This window comes from Echinops telfairi, unplaced genomic scaffold (assembly GCF_000313985.2).
Source record: "Echinops telfairi isolate 266 unplaced genomic scaffold, ASM31398v2 ScPeMD7_443;HRSCAF=831, whole genome shotgun sequence".
Classification (NCBI taxonomy): Eukaryota; Metazoa; Chordata; class Mammalia; order Afrosoricida; family Tenrecidae; genus Echinops; species Echinops telfairi.
This window is the reverse complement of record NW_022104341.1, coordinates 17,259,472-17,273,276: the sequence shown is the minus strand read 5'-3', so window position 1 is coordinate 17,273,276 and position 13,805 is coordinate 17,259,472. Positions and strand designations below refer to the sequence as shown.

Below are 13,805 nucleotides of genomic sequence, written 5' to 3'. Positions count from 1 at the left end.
CCCAGGGTGAAAATGGTGAGAAGACTGACAAATTATGGGTATCACAACCAGTGTCACAGAACAATTCATGTATAAACTACTGACCGGAAGATTAACTTGCTATGAAAACAGTAAAAATGCAGTCCAAAAGAAAGCAGAAGATAATAGAAACTAGAACAAGTTAAAATGGGTTAAAAAGTGAAAACAAATGATAAGGTATTAAATTTTATGCTAACTATATCTACAGTAATCCCCTTTCCAATGCACCTGTCTGAGGGCCAGACTATTCATATCCCTAGTCATGGGTCTGAGGGAGTTCAATGGAAGCTTAATTCGCATGAGGATTCTGCAAATGGATTTTGTGCTTACACGGCATCCATGGCCTTGTGCAAACCAAGGGCTCATAATTGAAGCGCTAATATAATGTCCTCCCTTTCATCCTGGATTTTATTATTCACAATCCTTGGATCTCAGACTAGTGTGCTGCTTCCTTGTGCTCATGACTGACACTTCACTTAGCCAGTCACCATCTGATTTCTTCACTACACTTTGCTATCGTACCCTTTTCTTCAGTGATCATTTCATGAGTACAAGTATTGAGCAGCAAGACAGAGCAAAAACTAATTGTGCTTAGATTAAGGCTTATGATTAAGTGCGAACTCAAAATCCGTTTGTATACGTAATTTATATATATATATCACTGGTCCACCTTGGCAGAATTATCAACTTGTTGAGAAATAGTTTAACTAACATTTGGTAATTATAATAATAGTATAGGTTTGCCTATGAGCTGGAATCAATGGCAGCGAGAGAGGGAGAGAATCATAGTATCATTAGTCTAGCCAATGGTATGGATTTTTAAAATACTGATCTTGATTTGAATTTGCACTTGTTAAACATTTTCCCCTCACTCTAACCTGGACCATCTATTGTGCTTCTGGTCAATGTGATTGGTAATGGCGCCAGGCACCATGTAGTTCTTCTGGCCAGGTTATGGGAGCCTGTGGTTCATTACTGAGCATTTTGATAAAAGATTCCACAAAATAATCCTGATCAAAAGGGGGTGCATACAAAACCGAATTTCAAGTTCTCATTGACTAGATTTTTTGAAGCTGTAGAAATTGGATGACTGTTGAAACCATTGCTCTAAGATAAACTGGACTGTACACCCAAAAATTTCCCTAGAAGTCGTCTTAAAATTAACCAATAGTTTAACTAGTAAGTTAAAAATTCTGCATGAGCATTATGCTTACATGTAAAAACTGCTTATATTTAGTCAAATTGACAACAGCTCAAAAGATGAGATAGGAAGTTTAGAAGGCAGTGGGCTGATGGCAATGAGAAAGGAGCAACTTGGGAAAGGAGATGAGAATGATTGCCCAGTTGGAAAATGTGATCCGAGTCACTAAATTGTATGTGTAGAAGATGAATTGTTGTATGTTTTACTATGAATTGGTGTATTGTATACATGTTTTGCTGGGTAGAGTCTCTCAACAACATCAAATAAATAAAATTTACGGGGATAATGAACTGAGATAAAACTGTCTATAGCTAATTCTTTAAAACAATACGATGCTCAAGGCAAATATTCTTCCCTAATTAAGCTAGTTTTCCTTAAAGATGGCTTTTAGAAGACCAATTTTGGCCCAGAGAGAAATATTTTCAGGTGGATCATTTAAACTTCCATGGCTCCAGAAAAATCTAGCTTCCACATGAATTAAAAATTCTATCATTGCTTTTTTTCTTCGGCGGTGCCTATGGAGGAGGCAGCCATCCCCCCCCCCCACCCCCACCCCCCCGGCATCATGGCTGCCCTCAGACCCCTGGTAAAGCCTAAAATTTGTCAAAAAGAGGACCAAGAAGTTCATCCGGCACCAATCTGATGCAACTGGCGCAAGCCCAGAGCCATTGACAACAGGTTGCGGAGAAGATTCAAGGGCCAGATCTTGAAGCCCAACATTGGTTACGGGAGCAACAAGAAAACCCAGCACCTGCTGCCCAGTGGCTTCCGCAAGTTCCTGGTCACAACGTCAAGGAGCTGGAAGTGCTGCTGATGTGCTACAAGTCTTAGTGTGCAGAGATTGCTCACAACGTTTCCTCCAAGAATCGCAAAGCCATTGTAGGAAGAGCAGCCCAGCTGGCCATTAGAGTCACCAATCCCAACGCCAGGCTGCACAGTGAAGAAAATAAATAGATGGCCCATTTGCAAGTTATATTTGTGCTAAATAAAACCATAAATGAAAAAAAATTCTATCCATACTTTCAACACAGTTTTCTCACTGCCATCCAAACTTTCCCTTCATTTTCTGATGGACTGACTTTCTTTGACAGTTCTTGGTTCACTTCCCAACTTGCCTTTCTTATGGTTGAGCTAACACATCTCTTTGAAGTTTATTTCTGTGTTTGCTGATGAAGCAGAGGGAGTGGAATCTCATTCTTTCATCTACTTTCATCTACTGTTTTTACTAAAATAAGTTTTAGAGAATGTCAAAGTAATAGACTCATCTATAGAAATTAAATATTATGAAGTATTGATTTAACTTTAAGTTATAACCGTAGTATACTATTGCCATGGTGAGGAGTGGGGTTGAGGTATGGATCCCATGATTCTAAGGTTTTCTTTCAAAATCGCTTGGCTACAGTCCTAAAAAATGATATTGATAGATTTCACATTTAGCTCTAAGAGTAGGCTGTAAGTGTGTACTTTGTAAAGTATTAACTTTAGTCCTTTTTTCTTTTCTTTTTGTTCAGTGGCCCTCAGATTCTCAAGAAGAGGATTCTAAGGACCTTTCAGCTAGCTCTCCATTTGTAGGCCTCATGGCAGTTCTCGTAGCATGCTTCTCAAGTGGCTTTGCTGGGGTTTACTTTGAGAAAATCCTAAAAGAAACAAAACAATCAGTGTGGATAAGAAATATTCAGCTTGGTAAGTTTTAAATGCTTAAAAAAGTGACTCTATTGTTGTATTCAAATAATTGTATATGTTAAAATTAGCCTCACAGCTAATAGTCTATTGAACCAAATATATAGCTTTTTAATTTTTCTTTGCCTTAAAAATATTGCGTCTTAAGTGAATGTTGGTATTTAAGCATACAGATGTGTCCTCAGCATTTGGGGCTGTAGTAACTACTTCTTTCCCAGAAGATGGTGCAAGTTACTTATACAAGTGTACCTTCAAGATATAGGCAGATCACCTCAAACAAATCTCTCAATAAAGCAGGCCACACACATTTCTTGGTTTCCCAGTGTATATAAAACTTATGTTTATAGTATACTTTTTATAGTATAGTATAGTCTAGTAAGCATGCAGGATTACTATGAAAATATTTGAAGTACTGCAAAAATTACCAAAATATGATGCAGACATGAAGTGAGTGTGTGCTATTGGAAAAAGTTGTGCCAGTGTACTTGCTCTGCTCGGGGCTTCCAGAAGCCATTGGTTTATAAAAACTACTCGGTGGTGTGTAACACGTGAAGCACAATATCAAAATGAGGTATGCCTTTATACTGTATCCATGGGAAATGGGATTAAGATACTTAAATAGAAGAAATTTGAAGGGGAAAAAAGTACATTGGCTTCTGATTTTAAATTTTATTAGGTGTTTTTATTTCAAAATATTTTGGTTCTTTAAGAAATCTCTGAGACAGTTTTCCAATTAAAGGTAAAAAGTCTGTGATACTGGGAAGGTAAAGGGAGAGTGGGTAGGAAAGAGGGAACCGATTACAAGGAACTATATGTGACCTCCTCCCTGGGGGACGGACAACCGAAAAGTGGGTGAAGGGAGACGTCGGACAGGGCAAGATATGACAAAATAATAATTTACAAATTATCAAGGGCTCATGAGGGAGGGGTAAGCGGGGAGGGAGGGGAGAAATGAGGACCTAATGCCAGGGGCTTAAGTGGAGAGGAAATGTTTTGAGAATGATGAGGGCAGTGAATGTACAAATGTGCTTTACACAATTGATGTATGTATGGATTGTGATAAGAGTTGTATGAGCCCCTAATAAAATGATTAAAATAAATAAATAAAGGTAAAAAGTCATTACAATAAGTTGATTCCAATTCATGGCAGTTAGTAGGTCAGCATTTGCAACGTATTTGGGGATGACCAATTGAATTGAAGGTAAATAGTTAAAAATTGAAAAAATAAAAATAAAAACCAATATAATGAAGGATTATCTCTGCTGAACAAAGGAGTAACAAATGTGCCAACTATTATAATATTTTAACATTTAACTCTTCATACCAAGATTCTGACATGTATGCATCCTGAAAGATGCTGCAAATCAACACATTCTATTTCAAGTGTCTATCCTTATGATGACAGACGGCTCATCTTTGAAGCCATGGTTTCTCTGGCCACGTCATTACCACGTCTGTTTTTTAGTAGTATATCAGCCTCTCCATGTCCTACACAGTGTATTGTCTATGTTTTTTTCCCCCAATTCTATTCTGTTTTTAGTAAAGATTTAGGCTTCCATTCAGCAATTTCTACCCAAGTTGTCCAGTGACATTGGTTACATTGTTTACAATATGGGGCATTCTTATTCTTTTCATTCTGGTTGTTCCATTTCCATTAATCTGGTTTCACTGCCCCTTTACAGACTCGTCTTAGTTTTAAATAATTGTTGACCATTTGGTCTCCTATATATGATTATTTCAAAGGAGCACAGTACGTGTTGGGAATACTCATGATGGTCAGTAGTGTTGTCGGGGTCGCTGAGACCAGGTCCTTGTAGACTAGTAGTCCTGTGTACTAGCTTCTTCTTGAGTCTTTGGTGCTCGCATTCTCCTTTGATCCAGACAAGTAAAATCCAATAGTCGTCCTAAGCTTTTTCCCTCTTGCCTCAGTGTTATCTGTTTTCATTGTAATAACAATTTTTTTTCAAAGATCAAAGAATCCTAAGGTTTCCAGATTATAAAATAACCAACTTTAGTGAGTCTAAAATCAGTCTTTTAAAAATAGTCAACCACAATTTCAAATGTCCTTATAAATATAAGTAAAATACATGTTTTATCTTTCATCCACTCCCCAGGTTAAAAACAGCATTTAATTAGCATTATGGGGAAGAGAAAAAATTTCATAAACTCAAGAATTATATTTCTTTTCTTATTAATAGAAAGATCAACTAAAAAGGATGCCTATTATATTGGTGAAATTATATCACAAGTTCACAAAATAGCTGTTTTTAATTATCACATTTAGCTTAATTTTAAAAACAATATATTAATCTTGAAAACATTTTACCATTAATGTAATACAAAGCCAATTGCTGAAGAGTCAATTATGGCATGGCTTGATGAGTAGGATTGTGTCCATAGGTTTTCCAGTGGTTGAGTTTGTAGCAGTAGATCTCCAGGCCTTTCTCCCAACATGCTGATTTGAACCACCAACCTTTCAGTTAGCAGCCAAGTTTACTAACCTTTTGCACCACTGAGAGCTATGATACTCATACCAAAAGGCATAAGATAAATGTACAGCTTTTAATAAAATTTAAAGCTAATGCTTGTATGCTTGCCAGCTTTTAAGACCTCTTCTTGAAGTGAAGGTAGGGTGTAGAACATAACTTTAAGAACTATGATCAACCTCCTCCCAGCTGGATGGACAACAGAAAAGTGGGTGAAGGGAGACATCGATCAGTGTAAGACACGAAAAAATAATAATAATTGATAATTATCAAGGATTCGAGAAGGAGGGAAGGTGGGTGAGGGAGGGAGGGAAAAAATGAGGAGCTGATATCAAGGGCTCAAGTAGAAAGAAAATGTTTTGAAAATGATCATGGCAACAAATGTACAAATGTGCTTGACAGGATGTATGTATGGATTGTGATAAGAGTTATACGAGTCCCCAATAAAATGATTAAAAAAAAAAGAACTATTATCATTTGACCCCTATGTACCATGAGACTATGGTCCTAATCCTTTAAACCCAGAGAACTAAGCTCATGAAGTTTTGGTTACAGCCAAGAAATATTCATAATTATGCATCTTTTGTATCTTATTATGCACATAGGGTACCTCTGTGTGATTTATTATATATGGGAGAGTTTCAAAAAGTTTGTGGAATTGGAATTAAAAAATAATGGAGTCTTCCATTGGAGGATTCCACACCACTGCTACTGCCACTGCCATGCCGTTAGTGATCATCAAGAAATTGAGCACGTTTTGCAGCACTGACATCACGGGCAGCAGAAAACAGCCTTTGCCATCACAGCCATTAAAAGTGTGGGGCAAAGATATGCTCATGTGGTGTTGAGAAAAGCAAACTTTGACCTCACCAAGAGAGTAGCTTACCTAAGGACGAGGTTGAGCGGGTGATCACCATTGTGCAGAACCCATGGTAGTACAAGATTGCATGCTGGTTCTTGAACAGACAGAAAGAAAGAGGTGATGGTTGGCAAATACAGCGAGGTCCTGGCCAACAAGCTCTGTGAAGATCTGGAGCAACTACTGATTAGGTCCTACACAGGGCTGTGCCACTTCAGAGGCCCTTGGGTTTGAAGCCAACAGACCAAGACCACTGACCTCAATGGTTGAACCATGGGTATGTCCAAGAAGGAATAAGATTATCAACTCTGTTTATTAATAGTTTATACACATGCACTGAAAAAAAGAGACAATGGAATTGTTATACAAGCTTTTTGAAGTACCCTCATATGACTATGTGTGCATATAGTCACATAGATATATATACACATATACACACACAGACATATATGCTTACCTGGTAGCATAGTGGTTACACAGTGGACTGCTAACTGTGTAGTCAGCAGTTCAAAAGCATTAGCAGCTCCATGCTCTGGCTCTTGAGTCTGTGCTGCTCCTCTGATATAGCTGTTTTCTGGGTCCAGGAGGTTCACCACATAGGGTTCTTGGGTTCATACATGCCCTATGCCTAACTTGCTCATAATGAGATCCCTCCTACTCAGAGGCTCATTTTATACATGGCAGGATGGCATCCCAGGGAATCCTGTTTGCACTTACTCACAGGTGACTCCTATCAGTATCTTTCCCCACCTTCTTACCAGAATTGTGCAGGGAGAGGGTTTGGCATGAGTCCGAGACTTTGGGTCGAAGAGCCTCATGAACTAATTCACTGGCCTGTGACTTCACCTTTATTTGGTGTTACCCTAAGTTATGATATTTACAGGAGCAGATTCCCATGTCTTTTCTCCTGCAGAGCTCTCGTAGAGTCTGCCTCTGAGCCATCAGGTAGCTCCTCCCACCCCGTTGTGCTCACTTTCTTCTGTTTAAGCTGCTCTTTTCTAACTCAATTTAATCTATAATAATCGCCAGCACCTGTCAGGAACAATAATGGGAGTAGCGATACCATGAGGGTAGAGGGAAGGTGGAGGAAGAAAGGGAGAACCAATCACAATGACTGATGTATAACACACTCCCACACCCCTCCCCCTCCAGGGGGATGAATAACAGAAACATAGGCAAAGGGAAACAGCGGACAGTGCAAGATATGATAATAATAATTTATAATTTATCAAGGGTTGATGAGGATGGAGTGTGGGGCAGGGAGGAAAAAAATGAGCTGATACCAAGGACTCAAGTAGAAAGAAAATGTTCTTAAAAGAATGATAGCAACATATGTACAAATGTGCTGGATACAGTGGATATCTGGATTGTTATAAGAGCTGTAAGAGCACCCAATAAATTATTTAAAATAATACTTTTTAAAAAGAGAATGCAATAATATCCATCCAAATAAATAAATAAATAATCACCAGCAGCATGTGCTTGGGCAAGTTATTTAACCTCTTATTTTCTCCATCTATAAAGTATACATAAAAGTATCTACCTCAGAGGGCTATGTAAAGCATTTTAAAAATTCCTAAGGCGTATTGTTATATATGTATTTGATATTTTTTTAAGTATTACTTTTATAATTTAAAATTTTAATACCCTCAGGAGTGTTCATTTGTATAGTTTTGAATTACGGTAGCATTATTTTCATGTTTGAAATGGGGTTAATGTTCATTCATGGCCAACAGAAACAATGATAGTTTATGCTTGCCTTACATTGGCCTTTTCTGCATAATTACACTGGCAACCAAATCTCTTGCATCCTGGATTCTGACCAGAGTTTGAAACAGTCAGTGGTGCCTTGCTTACCAATGGCAGCCGACAGCACCAAAATACCCATCCAGAGGGCGCAGTAGCTCACTCTTTGGAACAGGGCACCACTGCCTGTGTCCTACTTTGGTTACATCAGAGGCTCAGGAGATCTGGCCGTTATTCAACCTCTATGCTGCCCTTGCTTTCCTGGGCCATTACGCAACCTGAACCATGTCAGACCAGTTAGAAGCCTTGACTGAACACTAGGAATTTTTAAATGATAGAGCTGGAATAAGTGGCATTTTAGAAAGATCATTGTGTATTCATTTCATTTCCATTGGTAGAATACTTTGATTAGTTGGGAATTTTTAAAGAAAACTAAACTCTACACTCTTGGGCTGCACATTTTACTAGTGGCCACCCCAGAGCCCTGCTGGTACAGTGGGTAAATCAATAGGATGCTAACTATAAGGTCTACAATAAAAATCCACCCGCTGCTCCAAGGGAGAAAGATGAAGCAGTCTGCTCCCATAAAGATTTAGAGTCTTGGAACCGAATGGGGCATGTCTTTGTTCTGAAGAGTTGCCGGGAGTCAGAATCAACTTGATGGTGGCAGGTGTAGTGGGTAGGCATTGGTTTCTTTACTAATGACCTCAGAGTGTTTCTGGAAAACATTTAAACCCAGTAATTATGTGGCAGGCTCTGTTATGAAGCAAGTGATCCAGCAGTGAACAAGTCATAGTCACTGCTCTTACTGGGCTATTAGCATTGAAGCTTCAGTCAGGACAATTTCTGGCCTGGTCTGTGATCGTCTGCTTCTTAGCCCTGGTTTTAGGGATATTAGTTGTTAATTTTAAGAATTTAATAAAGAAAAAATGCTAGCCTGCATATCATAAGTTTTATATTTGCATGTATGACTATCTAGACCTTGCAATAGGGAAGGCACAAAATACAATGAAATAGGCCAAAAGTGAGCAATTTGTAAAAATATGAATCGAGTGCAGGGGTTTGGGTTTATGGCAGGCCCGGCCCCATGGGTCTCTCATAGTGTCTCATGGAAGAACAAACTAGCCCCGGACCATTGATTGCCTGGCCTTGCCCCCTGGGCTTCAGGTACTGAAGCAAGTTGCACAGTGAAAAGGAGAAAAAGGTAAATAAAATGGCTAGGGTTAACAATGTGATTTCTACATTATAATTTTTAGTGTTCCAAAGTTGATCTCTGTTTTTTTATATTCTTATATCTTTGTTTTACAGTTATAAGTATACCTTTACATTTATATAAGTATCCAAATAAAAATTAAGTGGTCAAAGGAAAAGATAAATATAAGATATATGGAATATTAATGGAAAATATCTCCTCAAGCAAACTAAGTGACACATATGCCTAAACTTTATATGTTTTTTAGGTTTCTTTGGGAGTGTATTTGGATTAATGGGTGTATACATTTATGATGGTGAATTGGTATCAAAGAACGGATTTTTTCAGGGATATAACCGACTGACCTGGATAGTGGTTGTTCTGCAGGTAAAGCATTTAAAGTCTTATCCCCAATGCTAATGAAATCCATTGTCATAGAGAGAATCCGGGCAGCTACTGCTAGATCCACAGAAGGGAAAAGTTTTACAATATTCCAATCAGTTTACTGTGGTTTGTAAATAACGAAATCATTAAAGAATTGACTAATGGAAAGTTCCAAGTAACTAATTTCATCTTTAAAAAAAATACTTATTTGATACTCTCTGGAGGATAAAAAATGAAAATATGTCATTGTCCTGACAGTCTTCTATTCTCCTATACGTGTGTGAAAGTATAAGGAACAAGGTTCTAGAAGGTGATGAGGATGGCAAAGGAGAGTTGCCTTTGAATGAATGCTGGCAGGACACTTCTATTAGTAAATATTGTGACATATTTATATTTTATACACATGCACGCATTACAACAATAGAAAAGATAGATGGGAATATGAGATTAAGTGAAAATATAGAGAAATTGTGAAATAGAGATGGGTAAGGTTGTAGAGTTTACATATGAAGGCTTTTCTCCTAGCAGAGTAAGAATAACAGGCTGAAGATCTGAGCAAAATTTTAAAAATTACATAGAGCTGGTTTGGGGGATTGGATAGGGAATAAGTAGATGATTGACAAAGTGCCAAGAAGTATTATGGCCCAAGGCCCAAACATTAAGTGCTATTGATTGGCATAATGCATTACTCTCTCTAATAAACTTCCATTCTAGGAAGAGAGATGCAGTGCGAGCTGGTAAGGTGAGTAGCCCAGGGTTGGCAGCTGGTAAGTAGGGTTTGGCAGAAAACAAAACTAGGCAGTAAAACTTTATTATTTCGGTAGTCACAATCTGGTTTGAGAGATGTGCTACGGAGTTCTCTTCCTACATTCTTATAGTATGAAGTGTACAGTGTGCTTGCGTTAGGGAGGAATCCGACAGCAGTGAAAGGACTAGACTGGGGAGAAAGTCAATGTGTGAGGCTACTGAAAGTCGAGTAACATGTCTTGAGTTACTTTATTTTGTACTCAAAAGTAAAAATATTTTCTAGTTTAGAATGACTGCTCTTCCTACTCCCCCCCCCCCAAAGTGATATATCATCACTAAATTGGATAAGGATAATAATATTTTATTCATATTATACTTAAATTCTAATATAACTGATGGCTGATTGTTCAAGTGTTCACTTTATTAGATACTTTTTGAAATAACCTTTGGATTATGTATTTAATTTTGTTAAAAGCATCATTAAGTCAATAATAGAAATTCATTCAAGTTTATTAACATATGATTTGTAAACCGGGGTGATAATGTGACTAGAGAGTCAGAAATAGTTCAAAAAGTTGAAAGCAGTCAGGGAACAGAATTTACATAGTAATTTAACCAAGTCAAACACAGGAGTTCCTGTTCGTCAAAAAAAAAAACCAAAAGCGAATTCACTGCCATTGAGCTGATTCTGTTTCATAGTGACCGTTTAGGATAGAGTCCTTATAGGATAGAGTCTTGAGTTTCCAAGGCTGTGAATCAAAAGGACTTCTTCTCCTGGGGTGGCTGATGGGCTTGAATGACCAGCCTTTTGTTCCCAGCCCAACAAGTAATCCACTATGTCACTGTCCCCACTCATTCCTATTCATATGTAACTTCAAAACAGCTCAGTACCAAAGGCAGAACAGTCTCCATTAAGCTACTTATTAAGACTTAAAGGTAATTTTAGGGAAGGACCTTCTGGTATTAGAGTGGGTTAAGTGTTAAATTGTTAACTACAAAGTCAGTAGTTCAAATCCACCAGCTCCTCCAAGTGAGAAAAATGAAGTCTAGTCTCATATTTAGTCTGATACCTTACAGAGGAGCAGTTGTACTTAGCCCCAAAGTCACTATGAGTCAGAATTGATTCAAAGGTAGTGGGTTTGTAGGCGTCCTGCTGGCACAGTCGGTTAAGCTTTTCTTCAAGGGTCATAGTTCAAAAGAACACCCACAGGCAAATGATTTAGGTGAATCACCCTTGCCTTAAACCCTAGAAATCTGGATTCTGGAAGAATTAAAAGGTTTTTCAATATAAATCACTTACAATAGGATTAAATTTATAGGACAAAAGCCTGAAAGATTATTGATTAATGAGAACGCAGTTTAATATATATTCATTTTTAAAAATCTTTTAAAATTTTGCAGGCACTTGGAGGCCTTGTAATAGCAGCTGTTATTAAGTATGCGGATAATATTTTAAAAGGATTTGCAACCTCTTTGTCCATAATATTATCAACACTGATATCCTATTTTTGGCTACAAGATTTTGTGCCAACCAGGTAAAAACAAATTTTCTACTCTTTTTTAAATCTCTAAAAGTAAGGTGATCTGATAAATTTTGCCTTGTTACAACTTTTAAAGACTTATTAAAATATTAGATCTATTGTAATTTTCATTATGAATTTGGTGAAGGTTTACAGATCATCGTTTTATAGTTAGCAGCTCATCGTTCATAATCCCCTCAATTTACCATCACTCAGTACACTTCTCTGTTGCCTATTTTAATCCTTCCTCTTTCCTAATTCTCTGAACTTTGTCCTTAATAAAATGCTACCTTTACCTTTTTTTTTACCCATGATCTCTTTAAATCCTCACGTTGCCGCCCTTAATTACATTGTCTTTTTGATGCTTTGTTCTTTAGTGGAAGTAGCCTACTACATACCAAAGTACTACCTTTCCTCCACACATGACAACCCTCACTGCCGGGAGGCCATTCGGGTGAGCACCTTAGTCGTGCACTCAGCTAGCTGCTTTTTTCATGGAACTCCACATGCACTTAAAGGATAACTAACAGACAAGTTATGATTCTTTAGACATGAGTATTTGGCAGAATGAATCAGTCTTGGCTGTCCACTTGCTCTCTGAACAGTAAACTTAGTCTCTTTATGATTATCAGTTCTGTTCCACATTTTTCTCCTACTCTGTCCAGGACTTTCTGTGTGATCTTTTTAGAGCAGTTAGCAGTGGTAGTCAGGCCCCATCAAGGTCTTCTGGTTTCAGGGTGGCAGAGATTGATGTTTGTGTCACCCGTTAGTCCATTGTGTCTTTTCCATGTGTCTTTGTTTTCATAACTCTTTTAAAATTTCAAACTAAATAAATGCATGAAAGAAAATCTTCCACAGGCAAGTTTTGTAAGCAAATTTAGTTGGCCAGAATTTTCTCTAATAGGAATGCATTTTCCTCCCTCAGATAAATATTTGTAAAACAAATTTAAGGGTTGGGCTATAATTTCTTTACACAGCTTGCCAACATTTTTAAATGTACAACTAAAGCCACGAGTGTGGATAACGTTATGAAGAAGATTGTTTATAGAGAGAAGGTGGCTCATAGAAAATTTAAATGTTTTATTGTGAATTGGTGAAAAATACAGAGCCATTATTTTTTCATTCCATTTTTTCGAAAGTTTTTTTAATTATAAATTTCTTAGGGTTTATATTTCAGATCAGCTTTATCTTTAACTGTTTAAACTACTCATCAACCCCCCCCCACCCCAGACAGTTTACCCTTGATTGCTCTTCTCCATCTTGTGTATTTATTTCACCCAAGTAAACACCTATCACCTGTCTAGCTAATTGCTTTATCTTTATTTTAGCTTTTGGGGTTTTGCCTTTTTAACAGTGGTCTTGCATAATATTTGTGGGGGTGCAAATGTCTTTTATATTATGACACTTCCTTCTTTAGGATGTGTACCTGGGAAGGAATTGCTGGATCGTGTGGAATTTCTATTCCCATACTGCTTTCCACAGTGGTTGCACATAATTATAGTCCCACCAGCAGTGTGAGGGTTCCAGTCCCCCACAGCCTCTCCAGCATTTGCTGTTTTCTGTTTTGTTGAACTTGACTCATTCTCGGTGTAAGGTAGTATCTCATAATTGCTTTGATTTGTGTCTCCTGGATTGCTAGAGATCATGAGCATTTCTGCCCACTTTTTAATGAGGTATTACTGTTTTCTATAGATTTTAAGAGATTAGCGCCTTGCCCATTATGTTGTCAAATTTTTCCCGTCTGTGGGTTCTATTTTTAGTCTTTTGATGTATATAAGTGTCTTATTTTTAGTCGGTCCATCACGTTGCATTTTTTCATGTGCTGTGTGCATTTTCTTAATGTGTCTGTGCCCTCAAGTAGGGCCTTTACATGTACCCGTGTTTTCTCATTGATGAGCTTTATAGTTCTAGGATTCATGTTCATATTTGTTTTAGGGTATTACAGAGACCTCAATCTCAAGTAGAACTTAAG

At 37.7% G+C, this 13,805-nt stretch overlaps 1 protein-coding gene and 1 non-coding gene across 2 annotated transcripts in view; both read left to right on the top strand.

The window, feature by feature from the left end:
* The window catches only part of SLC35A3 (solute carrier family 35 member A3), a 49,016-nt gene that overhangs the window by 16,635 nt on the left and 18,576 nt on the right, over positions 1-13,805 (top strand). Inside the window, exons 5-7 of the mRNA XM_004699234.2 lie at positions 2,731-2,902; positions 9,451-9,569; positions 11,715-11,848. Coding sequence (XP_004699291.1) covers positions 2,731-2,902; positions 9,451-9,569; positions 11,715-11,848 — 425 coding nt within the window. The remainder of the gene's footprint in view (positions 1-2,730; positions 2,903-9,450; positions 9,570-11,714; positions 11,849-13,805) is intronic.
* LOC115870238 lies at positions 9,045-9,180 on the top strand. The gene has a single exon (XR_004046608.1). It is a non-coding gene; the product is annotated as a small nucleolar RNA SNORA42/SNORA80 family (small nucleolar RNA).